The sequence below is a fragment of the Berkeleyomyces rouxiae genome (genome assembly GCF_048999995.1).
Source record: "Berkeleyomyces rouxiae strain 22BRR77 chromosome Unknown BrBRR77_ptg000001l, whole genome shotgun sequence".
Classification (NCBI taxonomy): Eukaryota; Fungi; Ascomycota; class Sordariomycetes; order Microascales; family Ceratocystidaceae; genus Berkeleyomyces; species Berkeleyomyces rouxiae.
This window is the reverse complement of record NW_027396491.1, coordinates 2918967-2942682: the sequence shown is the minus strand read 5'-3', so window position 1 is coordinate 2942682 and position 23716 is coordinate 2918967. Positions and strand designations below refer to the sequence as shown.

The following is a 23716-nucleotide window of genomic DNA, read 5'->3' as shown; positions in this document are numbered from 1 at the left end:
CTCGCCTTTTTTCCTCTCGTCTCCTGTTCTTGGTGGGCTAAGGAGATATGGGCCAAGGCGTCATGGGCACGAAGAATTATGAGAAAAGAAACAATAAAATCCCTGATAAAAGGGAAGCATGTCGTTGTGGGGAAAAAAGGCCTGGATGCTAGCTTGAACCTAGGACGTCATCTGTGTGCCTCTAGTCCGAAAATCTGGCATATATAAGGGCCTATCCTGCCGTCTCGCAATTTTGGGGCTGGTGTTGTTCTCTTCATCAAGCATTTTATATCCTACTCCTCACAACTCCAACTTCAGACTCTACTTCCAACAATCCATCTACCTCGCACTACTTCTTCAACCATACATCCACATCACCAACCCTTACTACCACACTCCCTACCTCACAATGGCCGTCAACAGCTTTGTTTTCCTCTCGCTAGCCCCCGTGTCTTCTGACACCAACGCTGCTGCCCCGGCCACTGCTCCCTCGGCCGCCCCCTTCGCCGCCAGCCCGTTCCTGACTCTCTCGCCGACCACGTCGGCCGTCTCGCCCGTGCTCGCCGCACGCCCCAAGAAGACCTCTTTCTCGTCTGCCTCGCCGGCCTCATCCCGCCACAACAGCATTGACTTCCTCTCTCTGGCCCCCATTTCAAACGCCCAGATTGCTCCTGTGGCTGTGGCTCCCGCCGTGGCCGTCTTCCCCAAGGACCGCCGCTCGTCGACGCTCTCGGCAAAGTCTGACACGAGCCTGCGCTTCCTCAAGCTCAGCCCCGTCCACAATGGCAAGGGCGACGAGTTCGACTTTGCTCTGGTTGACGCTTAAATAACCAAGACCATTCTCCAAAGAATGAGTCGATATGATATTTCTCTTCATCTCTAAACGCAACCATGGACATGCCCATCCTGCTTGCAGCTTCTCTTCTCCTCTATTCTCTCTACCAGTCCTGGCATAAAAAGCCTACAACAACGGACCTGTCATCTTTTTTCATTGACAGCAATCCCAGCAGTGTTTATTCAGCGTTCCTTTTTATTTGGCGTTTTGCTCTTCTTCAGCAACTTAAAAACAACTATCCACGACATGTAATGGCATTTCCTGCGTCTTCTCGCTCTCTCTCTTTCATGATTGTGGCGTTTCTTTCATCTTCACCTAGCAAAGCAATATTCAAACAAAGCGTGTGTTCTACTTGGTATAAATTGAATAAAAATTAGGGTTATCTATCTGTCACCATCACTCATTGTTCCTTCATATCCATTGTGACATGTATGTGTGATTTTCATTAACTTCCCCCTCCCTCCCTCCCCGCTCGTCCAGCTCTGCCTTCTGCGCTGGCTTTGCTGCCCTGTCCCAACATGTCGACTCCCACTCAAAGAAGCACAAAGCAAAGCCCTAGTTCCCCCAAACAAAAATCCGCCACTTTCTCTCACCCCTCTCACCTGTCCGCAGCATTTTGCTTTCAGTCAGTGCCAAGCATGCCGTGTCCTCTCCTCTGCATTATACACTCGTAGACTGTATTATGCCTTCTGCGCCTCCAAAAAGGGGGCGCGAACTGAGCCGCTCCTAGCAGACCCTCTTGGCACATGCCGAAGCGCCTTGCCAAGAAATCCCCGAACTACAGACGACCTCCGGCTCCGGCGGCTGCAAGCATGGGGGCTTTCTTCCATTTTTTCCCCTTCCCCATTGGAAAGCTTGGGTCATATCTAGTTTGTTGCGATTCTGGATCTCACAAGCATGGATGTTGATAAATGTACACACACATAGTTATGCGTACTTCCCGAATTCCGATATTTTGGGCCATGAAAATTCTGCACCCAATGGTTTTACCTACACGCATATTCAAGTGCAAATGCGCCGCCCCCCCCCACACATAACTAATCAAACCTGATCTTGTATAATCCAGAATCATGACCCTAAGTTAAGGTTACTTGGATATCACCTTCACATCATGTTGTAGAATCACACTCTAAAAAAAGACCAATTTTGCCGTTGACAAAAGAAAAACAGAACATCACATTTTATTCCCGAATCTCATTTTTGAGGACTCCCATGGCATGTAAAAACACAAAAACAAATGCAGGCAACAGCGTTAAGCAAAAAGAGAGCTGAAAAGAAAAAAAGACAGAGATAAACCCATGATTATGTTTTTATGGTTTTTTTCTTCTTATTTTTTTTTTCGTTCATCTTAGCGCTTAGCGGGTCGACATAGCCTTGGTGACCAGACGCTTCAGAGCCAGCTCCTGCTTCTTCAGGTCCTCAGCGGACGAGTCCTCGATCTCCAGAGCAGCCATGGCATCGCTGATCTGAGACTCGATCTTGTCCTTCTGGCCGCGCTTCAGCTTCAGAGACAGAGTGGGGTCGGAGACGATCTCCTCAACGTGACCGATGTAGTTCTCCAGGCGCTGCTTGGCCTCGAAGCGCTTGCTGAAGGCCTCGTCGTTGGACTTGAACTTCTCGGCGTCTATAGGAAAAAACAGTTAGTCACTCATCCATCCTTTGTCCTTCATTTCTAATGTAGTAAGCTTACCGTTGATCATGTTCTCAATCTCGCTTGACGACAGCTTGCCGACAGAGTTGGAGATGGTGATGTTGGCGCTGCGGCCCGAGGTCTTCTCGGTAGCAGTGACCTTCAGGATACCGTTGACATCGACCTCGAAGACAACCTCCAGAACGGCCTCACCAGCACGCATGGGGGGGATAGGAGCCAGAGTGAACTCGCCCAGAGAGGTGTTGTCCTCGCAGTTGACACGCTCACCCTGGAAGACGGGGAACTGAACGGTCTGCTGGTTGTCGGCAACAGTGGTGAAGGTGCGCTTCTTGATGGTGGGGACGGTCTGACCGCGGGCAACGACGGGAGCAAAGATGTTGCCCTCCATGGCGACACCCAGAGACAGGGGGACGACATCCAGCAGCAGCAGGTCGGCAGTCTCGGCCGAGGTGGCCTTGCCGGACAGGATACCGGCCTGGACGGCGGCACCGTAGGCAACGGCCTCATCGGGGTTGATGGACTTCTCCAGCTTCTTGCCGTTGAAGAACTCAGACAGAAGCTTCTGGATCTTGGGGATACGGGTAGAACCACCGACCAGGACGATCTCGTCAACGGCCTTCTTCTCAATGCTAGCGTCCTTCAGAACGGAAGCAACGGGCTCCAGAGTGCCAGCGAAGGCCTTGGAGTTGAGCTCCTCGAAACGAGCACGGGTGATCTGGACAGTAAAGTCCTCACCATCAAACAGGGTGTCGATCTCGATGGTGGTCTGAGCACCGGAAGACAGAGTACGCTTGGCACGCTCGCAAGCAGTACGGAGACGACGCAGGGCACGGGCATCACCAGACAGGTCCTTCTTGGTCTTGCGAGTGAAGTCCTTCTTGCAGTAGTCCAGCAGGTTGGTGTCGAAGTCCTGACCACCCAGGTGAGTGTCACCAGCAGTAGCCTTGACGGTGAAGACACCACCCTGGATGTTCAGCAGGGAGACATCGAAGGTACCACCACCCAGATCGTAGATCAGGACGTTACGCTCCTTGTCAGACTTACCAGCACCCAGACCGTAGGCAATGGCAGCAGCAGTAGGCTCGTTGATGATACGCAGGACGTTCAGGCCAGCAATGGCACCAGCATCCTTGGTAGCCTGACGCTGGTTGTCGTTGAAGTAGGCAGGGACAGTGATGACAGCCTTCTCGACCTTCTTGCCGATCTTGGCCTCAGCAATCTCCTTCATCTTCAGAAGAACCATGGAGGAGACCTCCTGGGGAGAGAAGGACTTGGTCTCACCGAGGTACTCGACCTCGACCTTGGGGGAGCCAGCCTCGTCAATAATCTTGAAGGGCCAGGTCTCGGCATCCTTCTTGACGGTGGGGTCATCAAAGCGGCGACCAATCAGACGCCTGTTATAGTCATGTTAGTTGATACGAACTGCGGATGTGCGTTTGGCATATGTGAAGGCCGTTGCCGCTCATATAAAGATGGTGACAGTCGGTATGCCAGGACTAGTGTATCACGTACTTGACATCGAAGACGGTGTTGGTGGGGTTCATGGCAGCCTGGTTCTTGGCAGCCTCACCAATCAGACGCTCCTTGTCGGTGAAGGAGACGAACGAGGGGGTGGTGAAGTTACCCTGCTCGTTGGCGATGATCTCGACATTGGTACCCTCGTAGGTGGCCACGCAAGAGTAGGTGGTACCTGTAAATAGCGTGTTAGCAATGCTTCTAAGCAGTTCCCTGCCGCTGGTGGTGGTTGTAGATTTCGAGAGTAAGCAGAAAAAAACTTTTCTGTCTTATCTCGAGATGGGAGGGGTAGATGGCGACGGTAAAGCAGCTATGGCAGCAGCGCGGGAAGAACTGAGAGAGGAAAGCGTACCCAGATCGATACCGATGGCACCGTCGTAAACCTCGTCAGCCATTTTGATATGTGTGGTGTCGTTAAAAGATCGACAAAAATTTCAACAACTTGTAGATGTTGCTGAAGAAAAAAGAAAGAAGGGCGAGATGGGAAGAGGATGGTTATATTTTGACCTCTGAGCGATGGGACGTGAAATTTTCTTTCGTTCCTTCCACCAGCCAGACCAAACTTTTTTTTTTTTGGTGGGGCCATGCGTCTCTTTGTGAAAGAACCCCGCCATTGGCCAGGGAAGAACCTGCAAGTACTTAGTGCCCTGACACCCACCAAAACTTGGAGTATCTGACGGGAAAAGATACTTCGGAGTGACAAATCGGTGGCCACAAGCCCTATCTTATCGGACAAAAATATCCGGGCACGATGGCCACCAAACTACACAAGCCCGGGTTTCTAGTGGCTAGTTCTGTGAGCGCCACACGGCTACGCCTAGCTCCGCCACTGGTCCCGGCGCTCCAGCCACAAGGACGGGTTAATCCCTGGTCAGTGTCGCCAGTCCCTTGTATACCGTACTACGTACTAGTTGTGGCATCAAGTGAAGCTAACAAAAGTAGCAATGGGGCATGGGAATGGGAAATTGGGGGGGGGGGGGGGTTTCTTTTCCAAATATTCGTAATGAAACAAGTACCAACACTTCGTTCTATCTTTGCTCTGTTGTACTATATTTCTACAAGCCTCGGGCTCATCCGGCCGTATGAGCGGTGTCTCACGCGAGCCCCGCTGTGCTTCTTTCCTTTTATTGTCATCCATCTTGTAACTACATACATGTGTACATACTTGCCTGGGCGCTGGGTGAAATGCGCTTAAACATCTACTTCAGAGTAGCCCTGACAGCGAGAAAACATGCACATAACAAGTGCATAACTACATACAATGTGCAGTAGTTAGTTAACTAGATCAATTGAAGAACTAACTGTAATTTGTAGCATGATTCTAGGCCACGGCCCCTCTCTGTCGCGGTGTGGAGCCCACCGCGGCTCACCCTGGGCCTTACCAATCTACGTCAACGCCCAACCTATGCATCTTCATCACATACACGCCTAGATAAAACCACGCACGCCCACGGATAGCTAAGACGTCCATTTCCCTTTGCTCATAACCTCTTTGCGTGGCTTCTTGTGGCCATAACTTGGTTGTCTGCTCCATTTCCATACCCCCTTACTACTTTTAACCCTAAAGACCCATCTCTACAATGGCACCGCTGGCAACCGACCCACAACAGCTGCTCGTGGTGCTGAATTCCAACCGCCGCCGTGTGCTTCTGACGCTAGTTCATGACATAGTTTCGCACATGAAGTTACAGCTCATTCTTGACCAAGATGACTGCGCCAAATTTGAGAACTGGGGCAACAACAATACAGCCGACGACAGCGACCATGATTCCGTGACTAGCTCCCAATCAAAGACCCGGCGGCTGCTATCATCGGAAGCGCCGGGCCGCGGACTTATGTCCCTTCGAGAGGCAGCACATATCCAGTTTGATGAATGGAGCCACGGCTTTTTGGAAAAGCTGCGAGAACTCATCAGCCAGCCCGACGAGCCTAAAGTCCAGATTGAACGACGGAATCGGAGCGAACGCTTAGTCGCCACCAAAACTAAGCTCAAAATGAGTCCTGAAGCAGAGGCTCGGTTCTCGGCGGATGTTGCTTCTCTTAAACAAACCCATAGGCCCTTTCCTAGCAGCCTGAACGCTATTTCTCTTGATGATCGCAACGAGATTCTCAGTTGTTTGTTGTTGTTTCATCTTTCCAATGGAAATTACTCTGCTCATGCGTCTGTCTTCATGCGATATCTTGCATCATCTCTCGATCTACCGCTCTCTAGGCTGGCCATTGAAGAAAAAGAGGTTGCAGAATCTTTGATAAAGGCATCTGCTGAACAGCGGGCTATGAGCGCCGACCAAGAGACACAGCGCCGACGCCAGCGAAACGAAGCCGACAGAATCTGGAAGGTCGGTCTCGCATCTGTTGCTGGTGCTGCTGTCATCGGCATTACCGGAGGCCTCGCAGCCCCTGTTGTCGCTGGTGCCCTAGGAGGACTCATGGGGACAGTTGGACTTGGTGGTGTCGCAAGCTTCCTAGGAGTGTTCTGGATGAATGGCGCCCTTGTTGGCGCCCTTTTTGGAGCCTTTGGGGCTCAAATGACAGTAAGCTTTCGCTGTAATACGCTAAGAGAGGTTCACACTAACATACTTCTAGGGTAAAATGATGGACAAATATGCCCAAGAAGTGGAAGACTTCAAATTTCTCCCCCTTCACGAGGAAAACACCCACGGCCCAACTTCGCGCAGACTACAAGTCACTATAGGCATTAATGGGTGGTTGAAGTCAGAAGATGATGTGATGAAGCCCTGGAAATGTCTGAGTGATGATACCGAAGCTTTTGCGTTGCGTTATGAGATGAAATCGCTCATCGCTCTAGGGACGGCTCTCGAGGGAATGGTTGGTTCATACGCCTGGAAGGCTGTCAAAGTCGAGATTCTCAAGCGAACTGTTCTTGCTAGTCTCTGGGCTGCGTTGTGGCCTGCCTATATGTTAGGAATGGCCACAAACGTTGACAACCCATTCAACCTCGCTCGCAATCGGTCAGATAAAGCTGGACAAGTACTTGCCGATGCTCTCATCAACAAAGTCCAGGGAGAACGTCCAGTAACGCTCATTGGGTACTCGTTGGGTGCGCGTGTTATCTACTCTTGCCTTAGGTCTCTAGCCGAAAGAAGAGCATTTGGTCTCATTGACACTGTCGTTCTGATTGGTGCGCCAACACCATCAGATAGACCAGACTGGCTTTCAATCAAGTCTGTCGTTGCAGGAAACATTTATAACGTGTACTCGGAAAATGACTATATTCTCGGATTCATGTATCGAACGGCTAGTCTTCAGCTAGGTGTTGCTGGTCTTCAAAATATCAAAGACGTCAAGGGAGTCATCAACATGGACTTGACTAATTCTGTCAGTGGACACTTGAGATACCCTCGTATTGTCAACAAAATTTTGACACGATGTGGCTTCATAAACGTTGAAGGGGGTGAAGAGCCTATTGACCAAGACGAGGAGCTTGTTACTGCTTTTAAAGAGAAAAGGGATGATTTACCCTTGGATGGGGAGACTCCGCCTCCGCCTCCCCCTCGGCCTAAAGCACCATTGACCCATACTATGGAACATTCTAAGACTCATCCAGACCCTGATGTTGAGCTTCCTGGCCCCAAGCTGCACGGGAATACGGCTAACGTAGATGACGATACAGAGAGGCCACCCTTGCCGATGCGTCCAAGTTTCCAACCACAAACACAACAGTCACAGTCATCACAACAAGAGCAGCAACGCTCTATCCGGCGAGGTGATGGTGGGGCTAAAAATTTACTAGCCGACATCTCTGGTCTTCTTGCAAATAACTTCAAGCCAGGGCGTAAAATTCGGCCTATGTCTTTGCTTTCACGTCGACAAACAACGCAACCTGGAAGGTCAAATCATTTTCCCGACCAGGAGCAACCACCGACTCTTCCTAGACGGCCAGTGATTGACAACATCACACCCTCTTCTCCTCGGCTACACAGAAGTACCACAGCACCTGTTAACCCTGCGAGTGCACGAGTCTCGGCTTCTGGTGACAGTTCTCCTGTGCATCCTTTCTTGCGCAATTCCCCTAGAGATTCATTTTCATCTTCTCGTGCGCCTACTTTTAGCCCCTTTTCAGGTATACTTTCTTCAGCAAATTCCGCGCATGTTCACAGTGACGATGAAGAACATGGAGGTGGTATTGTCATGATTGACAATGATAAATAAGTGCTGTCTGTGTGATTGAGAAAACCAGCATATTTAGTTACAAAACAATCCTACAAATTGTAGGTTTTATAGATGACACACAAATGTAGATACATACCTAGATTGGCTTCAATACTATAACCCAGTATATATTATTTCATGCTCAACCTCAAATACAATCGGGATGAGTACTTGGTGGGAAATCAATCCTCCTCAGCACAGTCTGAAATCTTTTTTCCACACAGCCAAGTAATGTGACGATAATATTTAGTACGACACGGATACATGTGAAACTGTTTGTTTGTGTAACACCAACTGATACTTGCAAGTCTGGGTCAAATCGTGGGGTAGAAAAAAAAAGACACGTTTTTCCCAGTAGGGTTTACATTATCTGTGGACGCCATGGTTGTTTTGACGGCCTGGGAGGGTAAAGAAAGAAACAGTGTACTAATGTCAAGATGATAGAATCTTTCTGGCTTTGTTATGCTTGATGATACAGCGTAAGGCACAGGAACAAATACCTACACATGATACATGGGAGTTCTGTGGATAGAGAATATCAAAGCCTATGGGAGTATTTATATGAGAGTTTGATCTCCCAAATATTCAAGGAAATAATAATGCAGTAGGTGATTCAAGCGTGCACCAGTAGTCTCACTGTGGGAGTAAAGAAAGACATCACTTGTAACTAGTTAGTTACTTGAGCTCCGGAACATGTAATTGGACATGATCACAAAGGGATTGTCTAGGAATAATAGCATACAACGTCATTACTCCGAATACGTCACGTTGCAATTACGGCAAGGGCATCTTGACGCAAAAAAAAAAAAAAAAAGCAAGCGTTGATGCACGATTAAGCTCCGAGCAGTCTATATACTCGTCGATCTCCCACGTGCATTACTATTCTGTATGCTATTTTCGTTCGCGCAGTGCTAACCGATACAGTGTTGTGCTGTGAGAGGCGAAGTCTGCATTTCTGTAGACTAGCTGAAACGAGTGAGTTATCCAGCTTCGGACCGACACCCCATTGTACGTGGCTGAAAACAAAAAAAAAAAAAAAAAAAACTTGGCCAGCAGCTAACCCAAGAAGCTTTTTTCCTTCTTTTTGCTTCTCGGTAAGGGTAATTTTTCACATGCAGGTTTCTCTCCCTCCCTTAAAAGCTGGGGCTGGTCTTGTTCTTGGCCTTCGATTTGGCGGCGATGTGTTGTCCATGATTTATGCAGAACAGATGAAAGAGCCATAGAGTGCTCTGTGAGGCAGTCCAAGCTTTCTACAACAACAAGCACGCTTTTGACGTGTGTTTTTTTTGGGGGTATTTTGACGAACTTCTCAGCCCCACATCTTCACGTCAGAGGAAGAAAGGGAAAGGAACAAAGCACAAGAATCAAATTACAGTTCGCTTCGCGTGTCTACTTGTACGAGTTGGTATCGAGATTAAGAGCGTGCATACATGTGATGTGTAGAGTGTACATCTAGGCGCACATATCTTGGCGGTAAATGCTTGTACCGAGTACCTTTTTTCATAAGGAATCCGCGATTCTCAATTTCGCAAGACTCCTGGTGTCTCAAGCTGAAATTTTGGTGCCTAGCGATTTAACGCTGCGTCTGTTAGGGTTGCACGTTGATGAGGGTTGGATTTTACGATGCCATCACCATCTTGGGCGTTGTTCTTTGTGTTGTATGGCTCTTGTGCCGACAATTTAGCAAGCCAAATTGGTACCTAAGGTGTTGGACTCATTAGCTAGACAACGTTGGTTTTCCAGCCCGACCAAGCTGCAAACGCAAGTAATACCGGGTGTCATGATTAAGCCCTGGTCTGAATAGAGGGGAGAGGAGTCAGGGAGGCTTGGGGCAGAATGGTTATACAAGGGTGAGCGTCTAGTTGTTGTACATATCACCAGATCCATGATTGTGGATGCATGTGTTGACTATGCTTAGACTGGATGCTATTCGTGTGAGCTGTTGCATGCCAAAAAGAGCGCGCGCTTGTATACTTTTGTCCATACTCTAGTGGACTGCAAGTAGACTCGTTAGCTAGCAGCCACTAGCTCTAGTGTCATGAAGGGTCTCCTTTGAGCTTGTCCATGACTAAGAGCTTGCCCAGGTTGCAGATCGCTAACTACGCCAAACCTGAAGCTCTAGAGCCAACCCCGCTGAGCCTGCAAGATTACATCGAATCCTGGCCTTCAATAGAACCTGTACAATGTACTTCCTGGCTGCTGCCCTCCTGGCCCCTGACCACAAATCTCTGTCTTAATTTCAACATCGTGCCTCCTCTTTTCCCTCCCAGTCTCCCTCCAACTCTGTGTTCTCACCTTCTGTCGTCCATTTCCTTTGTGTTCGTGATAGCAGACGCTTCTGCTTTCTCGCTCTCAGTGGCAGCCAGTTGAGGTTGACCTGTCCTGCATTTGGCCCCTTCTCTACATTCGCTTACACCTCTCTTCTTGTTCTACACTTTGACATCCCTTTTCTTTTTTAAATTTTATTTTTAGTTCTTCCCCACTGCTGCTGCATCATCTTCCTTTGTGCTGTTTCGATCATTCATCGACCTTCGTTTTGTTACAGTTTTTTTTTCCCTCCTATTTTTTTTTGGTTGATATCAGCGCTTCCACCATTTTATCAAACCGTATCACGGCCTTTATACAAGTATATAACTACACCTATTCCAAGGCGGTGCCGAATCAGCACAGTCAAGCTTCGGAGAGTCTCTGCCCCTGAGCGGATAATTTGGCATTCATCTTGACTCTATTGAATATTCTTTTTTCCATTTTGATTGCCTCAACTTCATTTTCCTTCTTCGGCGCCTCGTACAAGTTCAGCTTTTAGGCCGCATCCAAAGCTGTGCTGCTGTATAATTCCTGGTAGCACTCAACCTAACTCGAGCCGCTACTTTAGGCCTCCTTATCGCATGACAACAGTGGTATTTGCATCGGGATTTTTGCATCATTGGTAAAACGCCGCCTTTTGTTGTCTTGGTTATTTTTCGCATCGACTTTTTTTTTCTTTTTCTTCTTCCCTCTTATCCTTACATTTTCTTTTGGCATTGGCAGCCCGCTCCTTTCAGCGCCATTAACTATACAGCGTCAACGTCACAAGAAGAAGAAACTACCCACCATTTTTGCGATCGCACCTTCCTCAATTTCAAACACGAAGTACTTTCTCCTTGTACACACCGAGCACGTCCGGCGACCTCAGTGACATAAACCTGTTCTGGCACACGTTTCCATACATCTAGAGTAGTTGCACACCACTTTCTACTCTCCCTACTCTCCTGGTCAGTTGGTCTCCTTCACGCCGCAGTTACCCCCCTTTCCCCTTCGCACCTTCTTCGTCGTCTCATATTTCGCCTTTGTGCGCAAGAGGGCTTGAAAAATTCGCCTTTGCCTTGATTAGGCTCAATTATTTTCCTTTTGGGCTGCATTTTCCCTGCATCGGTTCGAGTGAGCCTTCGTCGGCCTTCCAATTTTCATCTCCCCGCGTAACTTTTTTTTTTTTCTTTTCGCAGGTGACAATCAATCCCTCGATTGCCCCTGAGATAGGCTTCTAGTCACAATCTAGCGCTGCTATTGTATCGACTAGCTGCCACTACCACCTGCTTCCGCCCTGGCTTCTCATCAGGTCTAACCCACTAACCACCTTTTGCCTCTCTTATCCACCACAGCTACACAAAGATCATCGGCCTCTGTTTTCTATACCGAATAATTGTCGACCATCCACACGATGGCGGGTCTTTTCTCGCGCCTTGCTGGCCGAGATGGCAAGAAAAAGAAAGCCGGTCTTAATGACTCGACAAGTCAAACGCTTCCCAAGCAACGTTGGGAAGATGCTTGGGTCAGGACGACAGTTGAGCCAGAGGAAATCCAAGAGCTCATCCGGCGCTGCACCGAGGAGCTTAAATCACGCGGTATGTTTTCCTAGGAGCCAGATAGTGGCATGTCTCCCACCATCTACAGACGATCATGAACTAACAGCGCTTCCCACGCTCTGCAGCTCTCGACCTCCCTTTCTTCCTTCTGCCTTTCCGCCCAACTTCGAATCCCAGCGCCGTGCGCACATTCATCCGCCGCTTCTTCGACCCTGCAATGGGCCTGAAGAGCGAAAATCTTATTCAGGAATTGCGCATGACTGATCCCATGGTAGGCGCACAGAGATAGTACATTTGTTATGTGTAACAAAAACCAAACTAACGTTGGCTCAGGTAATTTGCGGCATTGTTAAATGGTGTTGGTCGCGATTGACCGGTGGTGTTGTGGGTTGGGATGTATATGAGCTATTCAAAGTTGGCGAGCAAGGTAGGTGTTTGACTGGTTAACGCCACATGGGCGTTGGTGGATTATCGCCATTGAACGTCACATGTTCTAACAAAAAGTACTTTGCAGATTCTGGCATGGCGCGCGACTCTTTCAAGACTTTCATCCCGCTCAGTGTTGAAAATGGTGCCAAGTCATGCATTATTTTTGACTTTTTTGACCTTTTGTCTGCCATTGCTGCTCATGCCAAGCTGAACGGTATGGGTGGGCGCAAACTTTCGCGCATGGCGTCCTGGTGGACTTTTGAACACAAGGACACTGGTAGTGGCTTTGATGGTGGCTACAAGGTTTTCCTAGAGTAAGTCGATGACCAAACATGTGGCTTTGATCTGCATGGATCCTGCATGCTTCTGCTTGATGGTGTAAGCTACATTGGGTATGCTAACTAATATTTCCAAATCAGTGCTGCTGATGCTACCAGTCATCTTTTCTTCGCCTACCTGCGCTCGCTTGCACCCTCAGCACCACGTGCCGGCATATCAATTTTGCCCATGTCTATGCAGAAGCTTCTGGAGGAAACCGAGTACCCTCCTCAACGACCCACCCTTCTTCAGTACAGAACCCACAAAATTGCCATGCATGTAGATGCCGTTTCGCCTACTCCATTCGCCCTTCTTCGCCGGGCTAAGCACTTTCAGTTCCGTGATACCGACAAAGGCCTGAAGGCATATTCCGAGTTTGAAGACCCCATCATGGCCCTGACCGAGGAGTGTCGTCGTGTCCTCAAGGCCATTTCATCCATCAACCAGTCTCAAGTTTCCAGCTCCAAAATCTCAACTAGTTTAAGAGATGCTTCTTGGTCTCGATTCGAGGACCTCGGCTTTTCCACCACCATGGATGAAGATGATGATGATGAAGACAAAACAGCAGTAGCCCGGCGTCAGCCTATGGGCTTGAGGACCAGCCCAGCTTCTGGTAGTGCGTATAATCTGGGCCGTCCCACCACCCCTTCTTGGGCTGATTTCATGTCTTCCGGATTTGATGATTCGGCCAATGGAAATGCGCCAAACTTGCTACTACCTCCTGATAAGGTCTTGCCTCCTATCGAAACTACTGTGCGCCAGCATAGCTCTCAATCACACCACCCTCGCCTGGAGAGCGACTTCCAAGTGATAGAACCTGGTGAGCTTGCTAGTATTTCTGCTGTTGAGCTGGATGATTGCTTCTGGTGGGTTTGGATTAGCAGCCTGGGACCGGAGGAAACCTCTATTCGCAAGTCCTCATTCGGTCGGTGCGCTGTGATCGAAACTGAAATCAAGGCCGCTCGCTGGCTGGTCATTGAGGAGCTTGTTGCTGGCACTGGCCCTGATCCTGCTGAGGGCGCCTACATTGCCGAGAAGAAGGGCCTTTTCAGTTGGACACGCAGAGGCAAACTCAGTCGTAGCAAGTCAACAGCGACCAAGCCGACTCAGGATAAGTCTTTAAATCAGATGAACCAGCTTGGTCATAGTAAGACTAGCATTGGCCCTGATCAGCAAGCGCGTATCCAAGCCGCTGCTGCTCAGCTTCAAGCGAAGCAGAATGAGGAACGCCAGAAGCTATTGGCGCCACCCGTTCGCCGTGGTCGCACTGACTCGGAGCTGCTACAGGAAAAGACTCACAGCATGCTTACCATACAAACAGCTCTCGTGAACGAGGCCTCTTCTGCTTTGCAGTGGGCCAGCAAGTATGATAAGGATACCATCCGCACTGAGTACATGGCCAACAGCCAGGCTGGCAAGGGTGAAGGTGTTTTGAACATCACTGGCTCTCAGCCTGGTCCTAGCGCCGTCAGTGTTGTGACGAAAGCTGTAAAGAAAGAGCCTCAGGAACGTGTGGCATCCCCCGAGCCTGCCTCTATACCAGTGGAGCCGGTTGTTTCTGCCCCCCCTAAACAGAGCACCGAGACCAAGCCTGCACCTGCTCTAAAGGCTATTACTAGCGCTGAGCCCAAGAGACCTAGAAAACTACAAAGAGTTGCTGTTGCGGAGAATCCCACTATTATTCCATCTCCTACTGGCGAGAAGAGTAGCGGTGGCGGCTTGAAAAAGCTCTTCAGTCGAAGAAACCGTTCGTCCAAGCTTCCTGATAATGCCGCTTCCGAGGTCAACTCTATGCTTAAGCAGGCTGAGAAGCCGTTGGCTTCCCCTACTTCAGTTATAAAGGAAGCTCCTGCCCCAGCGCCCATATCTAAGGACGTCCCTGACCCGACTATCGAAACTGTCGTCGAGCCTAACCAGCTTGAAATCAACGAGCCTGTTCTGGTAGACAACCCTGAATCTGCGACTCTGGCACCCGCTACTGTGGATACACCCAACGATGCTGCCCCCTCGCCTGTAGTCTCACCACTCCCGAAGCGTGAGAAGGCCGAGTATGAGGCTTCTGACGACGGTATCAACACCGATGATGCCAAGGAGGCCTACCAGGAATTCTCACGCTTCGATCAAGGTCCTCTAATGGAACAGCCGGCATTTGTCCCCGAGAGCGACTCCGATGACGCCGCCCCCCCTCCTATTCCCCGCCACGCCCGCAGTCCTGAACCCGCATCTTCACCTAGCTCCAAGCTCACTCAGGCTGCCGATTCACGTGCCGAGTTTGAGGACGAGCGCTGGGCTCGCCTCCGCCGCAACGCCCAAGAGCGTGCGCTGCAGCGCCAGCGCCAGCACCCTCCTAAGCCCAGACCGGCTCCCGCCCCCCGCGCAAGCGACATGGACGACGATACCAGCGGCGAAGAGAGTAAGTTTACCATTATCCCTTGCCGCATCCGCTTTTTTTGCGCTAGCCATTAAATGATAGACACTCCAAGATGAAATGAACTTGATTTACTAACTACATCTTCACTACAGCTATTGAATCTCGTGTGGCCCGTATCAAGGCTCGTGTCGCCGAGCTCACGGGTAACATGGAGGGTATGGCCAGTCCTGGTGTAATGGCTCCCCCCGTCCGCAACTAGAGAGATGCGACGGGCGAAGTTGTTTCTCCTGCGATCGAGGACGCCACGCTCGTCAACACTGTCAATCCATCGCGCATGTCCCGGTCCCGCGTGTCGCGTGCGCGACGCTTCAAGCACTGGACCTTGTGCACCAGGGCATCGCGCCGCCGCATCAACTCGCTTTGAGCTGAAGGGCGTCGGCTGCTATCAACCAGCACGATAATGAATTCCTCCTTGTCCCGCTAGGTTATTTTGCCATCCAGGGGGTGCCAGAGTTGGGGGTGAAGAGCTACAATGGCTCTGTGCCCCTTCTTTCTTTCTCGCTTCCTTTGTTTTGTCTAACTGTGCCTAGCCTTGCCCTTCTCTACCACGTTTTATCTACCCCTCCCATGTAAGCTGTGGCAACTCATGAGATGTCCACCTCTTTCCTGTTTCCGCCTTTCTCCTGTCCATTTCTTCTTGTACGTTGGTCTTTGCCTCGATCCCCTTTGTTTCCCTAATTTCCAACATGTTGCTTTTCTTTGTGCCTGTTCATTATATCATTTCCGTTTTGTTTTGATCTTTCTTATATCAACAACGTTTTTGCTTTCCCTTTCATTTGTTTGTCCTTTGTCCTTAAGCTCCTCGACTCTTACTTAGCTTTTTAATGTATTTTGCCTCAAAAAATATGCAGAAAAGAAATACCAAGAACATTTTTGTCACTTTGAGGGGTGCTGATTCATATCGTCATGTATTATTATGTATGTAAGTATGATTGCATGGGTCTGACGCTATGTAACAGGCCACGTATCATGTGTAGATGCAGTAAAGCAAGAAGATATCTAGCATCGGCATCGGCATTGCTTTCTTCTCCACACGTTTGGTATCGCATTATTTTTATAGGCATTTTTCTTCTCTGTGAATATCTTACAACTAGTACACTTACAGCGACAATAGAGTCGGGGCCTTGATCTCAGTGCCCTTGACGGCCTCGAGACCCTCACCACCCTGTGATATGTTAGCCATGACTTTCATCAGCGTTAAAAGGAGCCGTAAATCAACTTACGTAGCTAGTCAGAGGGGAAACTTCGACGCCGGAGTCTGAGCCCTCGGTGGAAACCTTTGCACCGGCGGCCTCGACCCAGCGGTGACCCTGGGCCATGATGTCAGCCCGGGAGGTATCCGGGTCGTCCTCGCCAGTACCACGAGCGTTCTTGAGAGGCGAGAACTCGTCCTCGCGACGAACCTCCATGCAGGCGAACTTTTCTAGGTTAAGCATGGGGAACACATCAAAAACGAACTGTTCAAGCTTGACGCCGTTGGGCTTAGTGGGCTTGATGACCTCGCCAGTAGACAGATCGACGTAGGGAATCTTTTTGCGGGCGACGTGGTGCGGCAGCTTGTCACCCCACTGAGGGATAGAGTCCAGGAAGCTGAGGGAGTAGTAGTGGTTAACAATGTTTGCTGCGCGGAAACGAAGAATGCCAGGCTGCTTGGGGTCCTGGGCGTTGGCAGTTGCTTCGTCAATCTCAGAGTACTCAACAACGTCAGGCTTGCCATTCTTTAGTAGAATCAAACCAACACTCTCCGTAGGGGCACGCTTGCGAACCACCTTGGTCGCAATGTCGACCTTCTTCTCGGCAGCAAAGCCGATGAAGACAGGGTCGGCAACCTTGACTAGACAGTTGTCAACGCAGTAAGTGTGGACATGCTCAATGCCACGTTTCTTCATGTCATCCAAGACACCAGAAGCCACCAGGGCAGCATAAATGCCACCGTTGCCATCAGGAGCCACGGCAACCTTTCCAGGGGCTTCCATAAGAATCTTGCCGTCGTTGGAAATGCAAGGAAGAACGCCCTGCTCGAAGGTGGTGACGTTCTGCTCCTTCAGGCCGAAGTAGTTGTTCTCGCGGAAGAAGGCCTCGGTGGGACCGCGTGTGGGACCGCTGGTCATGACATACCAGGGCACGGTGACGGAGTCCTCAGTTTTGCCAGACGCCTTGGCAGCAAGCTGCTCCACGCGGCGAATGCGCTCACCCTGGATCTGGAACAGGGACTTCTTGCTGGGCAGGCCAATGTCGAAGCAGCCCTTGGGTGCAGAGCTACCTAGACGCGTGCCCTGGCCTCCAGCCATCAGCACTACGGCAACCTTGTTGGAGGCAATCAGATCCAGGCCGGACTTGTACCAGCGGTCGATGTCGCTGGGAGCAGAGTCCATGATGGAAGCGGTAGCATTATCGGGGAGGGGCTCGAGCGTGGGGACAGCGTTCGGCTCGGTGGGAGGGGGGCTGAGAGCAGTCGTGGCGAGCTCGTTGATGCGGTCGGGAGAAAAGACGGATAGCTGCTTGAGGAGGGCCTCCTGCTCGCCGCTGGAGAGCTTATCGAAGAAGGTGAAGACTTGGCCCTGGCCAGCCTTCTCGTAAGACTCACGCAGCGAGGAAGACATGGTAGGGGAGTGTGTGGATGTGGGTGTGGGTAGATGTTTTGGGGTTGAGAAGTCAAGTGAGAGGCGGCGAGGTCGTGAGGAAATTGGCAAAGGGGAATGGATTGGTGGTGGGTGATGCAGAATAAGAGAAGGAGAATTGGCAGCAGAGAAGTGTCGACGGGCGCGGATGGCCTTTAAAAGTAAATTGGGTGGCTATTGGTTAGTGTCGGGTTGGTTGTGAGCAGGTAACCAACTACTACAAATGGTTACATGTGGACTTGTATGTATGTATGTACATATGTACATAGCTACATGAATACGTGGTTCCAAGCCCCAAACCCTCGGAGGTCAAGCGATTTGTTATGAGGGGTCAAATATAAGGATGTAAGACAGCGCAACCGGGAAAAATAAAGGGCTGGCTGATTCAAGGGCCGGTGGGGTATCACTATCACGGATGTTGCTGAGTAGGAAACTCTGCTGTGTTTAAAACCGGCTTGGCCTAACATAAGACATGAGATCGAGGTACAAGGCGTTATAACTAATTAGAAAGGGCATTGATAGAAGTCAGGTACAAACACAATGGGCATGTCTCTTCTCTGAGCTTCGAAGCTCGAGGAAACTTCCCCGCCGCGAACCAAACAAGGCAACTAGCTTCAGAGACAGCAGTTACCTGCGCCTCCAGACCAGAGCTGCCCCTCTTTGATTCCTTGCTTCCTTCATGCAGAAAGGTGGACCCAGACCGGGTAACAACCAGGGAGAGCTGGGTGTGGGCGGAGTCACCTCCTTTGAATATTAAAACCAGGATTTCAGATCCCTTTTTCCAAAAATTAAGACATCACAGCTTTGATGTTTTTTGATTGCCTTCAACTTGCCTACTCGCGGGGCGATCTAGGTATGCAGGACAAACACAGCATAAAACAACGCAAAAAATAGAATGCAACCAGATCAAAAAGATCGACTTGTGCTCTCACCAACCGGAGTCGATCCGGTGACCTTTCGATCGCAATTCTTTCAAGTTACAGTCGAACGTGATAACCAACTACACCATGGTGAGTATCGACAATGGTTGACCACTGCGCATGGCTTGTTGGAAATTGGCGTTGCTATTAGGGCTTATAAACCCTAAGATAAACTGGGATCAGAAGCAAAAAGGATACCGCCTACTGGGAACTGGTGTCCCCGCCGAACCCCCCTTCCGTGTCTCCCGCTACGACGGCCTCACCAGGATTGAGCTAGGCCACATCCTGGCGGCCAGAACCGGAGATGGTGACTTTGACGAGTACCATGACCGATGGGAACACAACTGTCCACGCGGGTGCCGAGCTTGCAACCAGCCAAAGGAATGAGGACACTAGTGGACGTGCAGGGCACTGCCGAGGCCGTAGAGCCAGAGATTTGCAGACAAGCTTCTGAAACCACAAAAGCAACAAGTCACGTTGCCAGCGTGTTACGCCGCAATCTCAAGTTCCTTGAAGAAAGACAACAGCCCGAGCGCCCCGAGACTACCCAGCCACTACCCACTGCCAGCACCGAGACATGAAGGCGGGATTTTGAAGGAGAGATGAGAGTGGAAGAGAGATGGGAGAGGAAGGTTAGATTGGGAGGAGACGAGGTAGTAGGATCGGAAGGAGATGTCGAGAAGGATTCCATGAGGAGGTTTTGGGGGGTCCTTTTCCCGTCCACCAACTACAGAGGAGGGAAAACTCTCAAAAAAATGCAGCAACGGCCATGCCCGCAAGAGGACAAAACCACGCGTAATCCGCCGGGGACAAACCCCCGTGCCGAGAGCCGGTGGCCTTTTAGACTAGACTACACGCGGTTTGTTGCAAACCAAAAACACCAGGTAACCAACCCTGGAACCCCGCAGGTTCGCCCCCGGGCTGCGCTGGACAGAGAGTCCTCCTGGCTTCAATGCCGGACCCTAAAAAGTCACAGGAGATGCTTGAAGTCTATGCGCACCTGCAATCGCTGACCGCCCGGGAGTAGTTTGGAAGATGACATCATCTGACTGCTTCCGTCCGGAATATGCCGTCGTATTGCTGCGAAATAACAGTAGGTAGACGTAAAAGAATAAAATCAAATGAAATCAGATAAACTGGGATTTTTCATCATCCATCCCGAACATACAGAAACTACGTTAAATGTCCGTCCGATAACCAATCTGTTGTCGTTGTCGGGGCCCCGCCGATCACGGTGATCCTTGACGACATTATCAGAGCCGAGGCGACCAGAAGAGCCAAGTACAAGCACGGAGTGCACATCCCTGACGCTTTCGACGGATAGACGGATTGGATACTAGGCACACTACCGAATAGGTACACAAAGCTCAACTGCTGGGCTAGATATGGCGGTGCGCCCGCCCGAGGAAAGAAGAACGGCCTACGGCTCGAAGCTTGAGGAAGCAGAAAGATACACCCAGGAGATCACAGACCAAAGCTCTCCAATTCTGTGGACGTACTTAGATGGGTTTAAGGACTCCGAAGGCTACGCCGGCTTAGGATGGGCTTTGATCAAGCAAGGGGAAGAACTGGCCACAGGCAAACTGCATCTGGGGGTCGGGGCAGAGGTTACGGATGCGGAGGCGGTCGCAGCGAGACACGCCGCAGCGAAGCAGTCAAAGCCACTGCAAACACAAAGAACATCAAAATCGTCATCTGCCTAGATAACCGCAGCGTGGTGGATAGGCTGAACGCCAGGCTCCCAGTTTGGGGCACCTCGCAGGAAGCCGTAGGCGGAACAAGGGACCTTATGCGGAAGTGGAAAGATGGACACCCAGGCTGAAGCTGGGAAGTTAGGTGGGTTTCGGGCCACAGAAGCATCCCGGGAAACGAGCGAGCGGACCAGCTGGCGAAACAGGCCACGACAGAGGAAACAGCCCAGCCCAATCCATTGTAGACCTTGGCTGCACTGAAACGATGGCGCAAGCGGGAGTTCCAAGCAGCGACAGATCGATAGTGGGAAAGCACTAGGCAAAATCTAGAAGCACCAGTGGCATGGAAGGCTACGGCCGGAAAGCAGAACTGAGCCAGCGTCGGCAGAGTCCTCGCGGCAAGGTCGGGGCACGGAGACTTGGACAAGTACCACGTCCGCTTCGGGCACAACACGCCGTTGGGGTGCGAGAGATACGGGGCCGAGAAAGACGGCCCACACGTTTGGACATGCAAAGGCCTACAGAAAAGATACAGCAGATCATGGGTAGAGCGTCTATTGAAGACGGCACGAGGGGCAAAAACGTTGGCCGAGAGAGTCGACAAATTGGCACAGAGGGGCCCCGGGCGGCAACACCTCATCAACCAAGCATAGGCCGGCAGAAAGACCGAGCCATTTTCTACTTTTTCCTTTGTCTAGTTTTGTGTATTTCGTTATTTGTTCTACTGGGACCTTTGGGGTGACGTTAGGGTCGCTCTGGAGGCTGCGAGCCTCCGTGTTCCAGCTGTTGGTTCTCTTCGTTCAGGTGTAAACCTGCTCTTTTCATAGTTATACTCTTTTCACAGGTGGACTAGCCGCCTGTGACGCCCACTCGACCAGTGAACCCTGATTGATTTATTGATTCTTTATTTACCTGTCTACTCGCGAGGTATTCTCGACATACGACAGGGGACTATTTCTATTACCAGAAAAACTACATAACAACAGTTTGATTTGATTTGATTTGATTTGATTGTCTTTATTTTACCTGTCTACTCGCGAGGTATTCTCGACATACGACAGGGGACTAAAACTAGTACCAAGAAATACATACAGAAGCTAAAGAACCAAAAACCCAGAATCATGCATACATAAAATCCCCACAGCACGAAGTATAATGACGGAGGGTCCCCCGACCGCCCAGCGCAATGGCTGTCCTTCGCTTGTAAGGTCCCAAACAAGACCCCAAGCCTCGGTCTTTACCCTGTAGAAGACCAAACCCAAAACAAAGATAGAACATGACAAAAGAAAAGTAACAAAGGAAAGACAAGAAGTAGAGAGAGAAAGGGAGAACGAGCAAACAGACGAGAGTGGCAGCGCGCGCGCTAAGCCGAGAGGCCCGGGGGAGCCCCCGCACTGGGAGGTGGAGGGGCGGGCGGTGGTAGGCTCGACGGGGAGCGAGCGGGAGGGTCGGCGGCCTGTGGGTGCACCTCAGTCCTCGCACGGCGGTGGGCGAGCAGCACAGTGGGTGCTTTAGCTGCCTTGGCGGCCAGCCAGGTGGCCCCGCGCTTGGTGCCTATCAACTTCTGGAAGAAGCTGCGGGACACCCGCTGTGGGTTCCGGGGGCAGACCCAAACATGTTCTGGGGCGGTCTCCGATCCGCAAAGGGGGCAGGAGAGCACGGCGTCCACATGTTCGAAGCGGCGATGGTAGGCCGCAAAGTCGCCATGGCCGGACAGAGCAGTCAGCACTGCGCGGGCGAGCTTGCGATCGGTCTCGTCAAGGAGACTTGACCAAGCCTTCTTGGGGGGTTCAACTGGGCGGTGCAGATGGGGTCTGATGGCGCGTCCCTCCTCTGCCCATCAGGCGCGGAAAGCAGAGTCGAGACGGGAGCGGAAATAGTGGCGGGCCCAGGAGAGCGACATGCCGTCCAGCCAGGTGTTTGTCCTGGCCCCTAGCTTTGCTTGCTCATCTGCGAGCTCATTGCCCGCGATGTCGGAGTGGCCCGGGACCCAAATAGCCTCTACCTCGGGTGGGCCGTCGGGCCAAGGCCTTGGTCGTGGCCGCTCTGGGTGCGGTCTGATCCAGCTTGCGCAGATCATCTGGGCGCGCCTCAGATACTGCTCGGAGGTGCCCGGCTTGGCGTAGCGAGACGTGAGCCGGTTCACTGCGGCGAGATTGTCGGAGCAGATCCAGACCTTGCGGCACTGTGGCTTCTTCCATGAGTCGACCTCTGCCAGGGCCTTGGCGATGGCCAGCACCTCGGCGTCATGGGCTACGTCGCGGATGTGCGGCAGGAACGACAGGTTGCGGGACCACAACACGCCCAGCCAGCGCAGAGTCCCGCACATAACAACAGTGAAAAAGGAAAAGGGGGTGGGCAGCGCGGTTGCACAAAAGAACGTAGGGCCCCAGAGGTTAAGCTGCCCCGGGTAGGCGAGTGACATTGTTTCGTTGCTTGTGTAGCACAAGGCTTGTGTAACCATGATCCATCGACGCAAAAAATGGAACAAAATGATGACATACAACACCGAGGATTCGCATGTGGTCACCCACCATACTACTGGTTCGGCGCTCTGAGGCTTGACTAAGGGGGAGCAGACGGGACCCCGTATTTTCTACAAGCTATGGTCGTATGTGGAGGGGGAAGACGGTATTTCTCTTTGTAGGGAATCTGGAGATTTTCATGGTGTATCTGTGGTCTTAGCGATTTTGGTAGACGATAAATATAGTCAAGTCATGGTGTATCTGGACATTGCCAGCTCGTTTCATAGTTTTGACCCTTAAAACAAATTGACTAGCCGCCCGTGACGCCTACTTGGTCAGTGAATCCTAGCACAGGGCGTTAAGATAGACAACAGCAATAACATACTGTGTCGAAAGAAGGCCGGCTGGTGAAGATGGAAGAAGGTGAAACTAAGGTTTGCTATCAATGATCTGCCTTTAATAAGCGAAAGGTCAACTCGAGTCGTCATTGAGTAGCGAAGAATAGCATATATAAAATGTAACTTCCGTGGTATTTGGGCGCGGACGTGGAACCTTCTGTTGGTGTGGTTAAGAACACGCCGGCTTGGGCTTGGCGTGAGCCTGAAGTGCTCGTTCATACTTGAAGTGAGACTGGAACTATTTGGTCTCTGGTCAAATGGAAAATGGGAATGCCCAGAGAAAACTCATTTGTCTATATTTATGTCTATGTCTAACTTTCTGCACCTACAAGCTACCACAAGCCTGTCAACTCTCCATGTGCCAGTAACCATTTGAAAGGCTGCAACCTCACTCACCATCTCAACCAAACAAGTATTATAGCATCGAAGCTTAACTCACACCTCA

At 50.8% G+C, this 23716-nt stretch overlaps 6 protein-coding genes across 6 annotated transcripts; 3 read left to right on the top strand and 3 right to left on the bottom strand.

Moving 5' to 3' along the window:
• Positions 1–388: 388 nt before the first annotated feature.
• Positions 389–805, top strand: BROUX77_000845 (uncharacterized protein; the record flags this gene model as incomplete). Its single annotated transcript, XM_073753494.1, has 1 exon — positions 389–805. One exon carries the CDS (start codon positions 389–391, stop codon positions 803–805), a length of 417 nt encoding a protein of 138 aa, XP_073609080.1.
• A 1364-nt stretch (positions 806–2169) lies between these two features.
• BROUX77_000844 (uncharacterized protein) lies at positions 2170–4375 on the bottom strand (the record flags this gene model as incomplete). Its single annotated transcript, XM_073753493.1, has 4 exons — positions 2170–2438; positions 2505–3859; positions 3978–4155; positions 4333–4375. The coding sequence occupies 4 exons, from the start codon at positions 4373–4375 to the stop codon at positions 2170–2172; spliced, it is 1845 nt and encodes a 614-aa protein (XP_073609079.1).
• Positions 4376–5560: 1185 nt separating this feature from the next.
• Positions 5561–8153, top strand: BROUX77_000843 (uncharacterized protein; the record flags this gene model as incomplete). Its single annotated transcript, XM_073753492.1, has 2 exons — positions 5561–6514; positions 6567–8153. 2 exons carry the CDS (start codon positions 5561–5563, stop codon positions 8151–8153), a joined length of 2541 nt encoding a protein of 846 aa, XP_073609078.1.
• Positions 8154–11853: 3700 nt separating this feature from the next.
• On the top strand, positions 11854–15540 carry BROUX77_000842 (uncharacterized protein; the record flags this gene model as incomplete). Its single annotated transcript, XM_073753491.1, has 7 exons — positions 11854–12037; positions 12124–12269; positions 12332–12425; positions 12513–12741; positions 12847–15158; positions 15269–15331; positions 15395–15540. The coding sequence occupies 7 exons, from the start codon at positions 11854–11856 to the stop codon at positions 15538–15540; spliced, it is 3174 nt and encodes a 1057-aa protein (XP_073609077.1).
• A 735-nt stretch (positions 15541–16275) lies between these two features.
• On the bottom strand, positions 16276–17779 carry BROUX77_000841 (uncharacterized protein; the record flags this gene model as incomplete). Its single annotated transcript, XM_073753490.1, has 2 exons — positions 16276–16341; positions 16400–17779. The coding sequence occupies 2 exons, from the start codon at positions 17777–17779 to the stop codon at positions 16276–16278; spliced, it is 1446 nt and encodes a 481-aa protein (XP_073609076.1).
• A 3992-nt stretch (positions 17780–21771) lies between these two features.
• BROUX77_000840 (uncharacterized protein) lies at positions 21772–22833 on the bottom strand (the record flags this gene model as incomplete). The annotated part of the gene is made up of 2 exons (XM_073753489.1): positions 21772–22202; positions 22275–22833. The coding sequence occupies 2 exons, from the start codon at positions 22831–22833 to the stop codon at positions 21772–21774; spliced, it is 990 nt and encodes a 329-aa protein (XP_073609075.1).
• Positions 22834–23716: the final 883 nt, after the last annotated feature.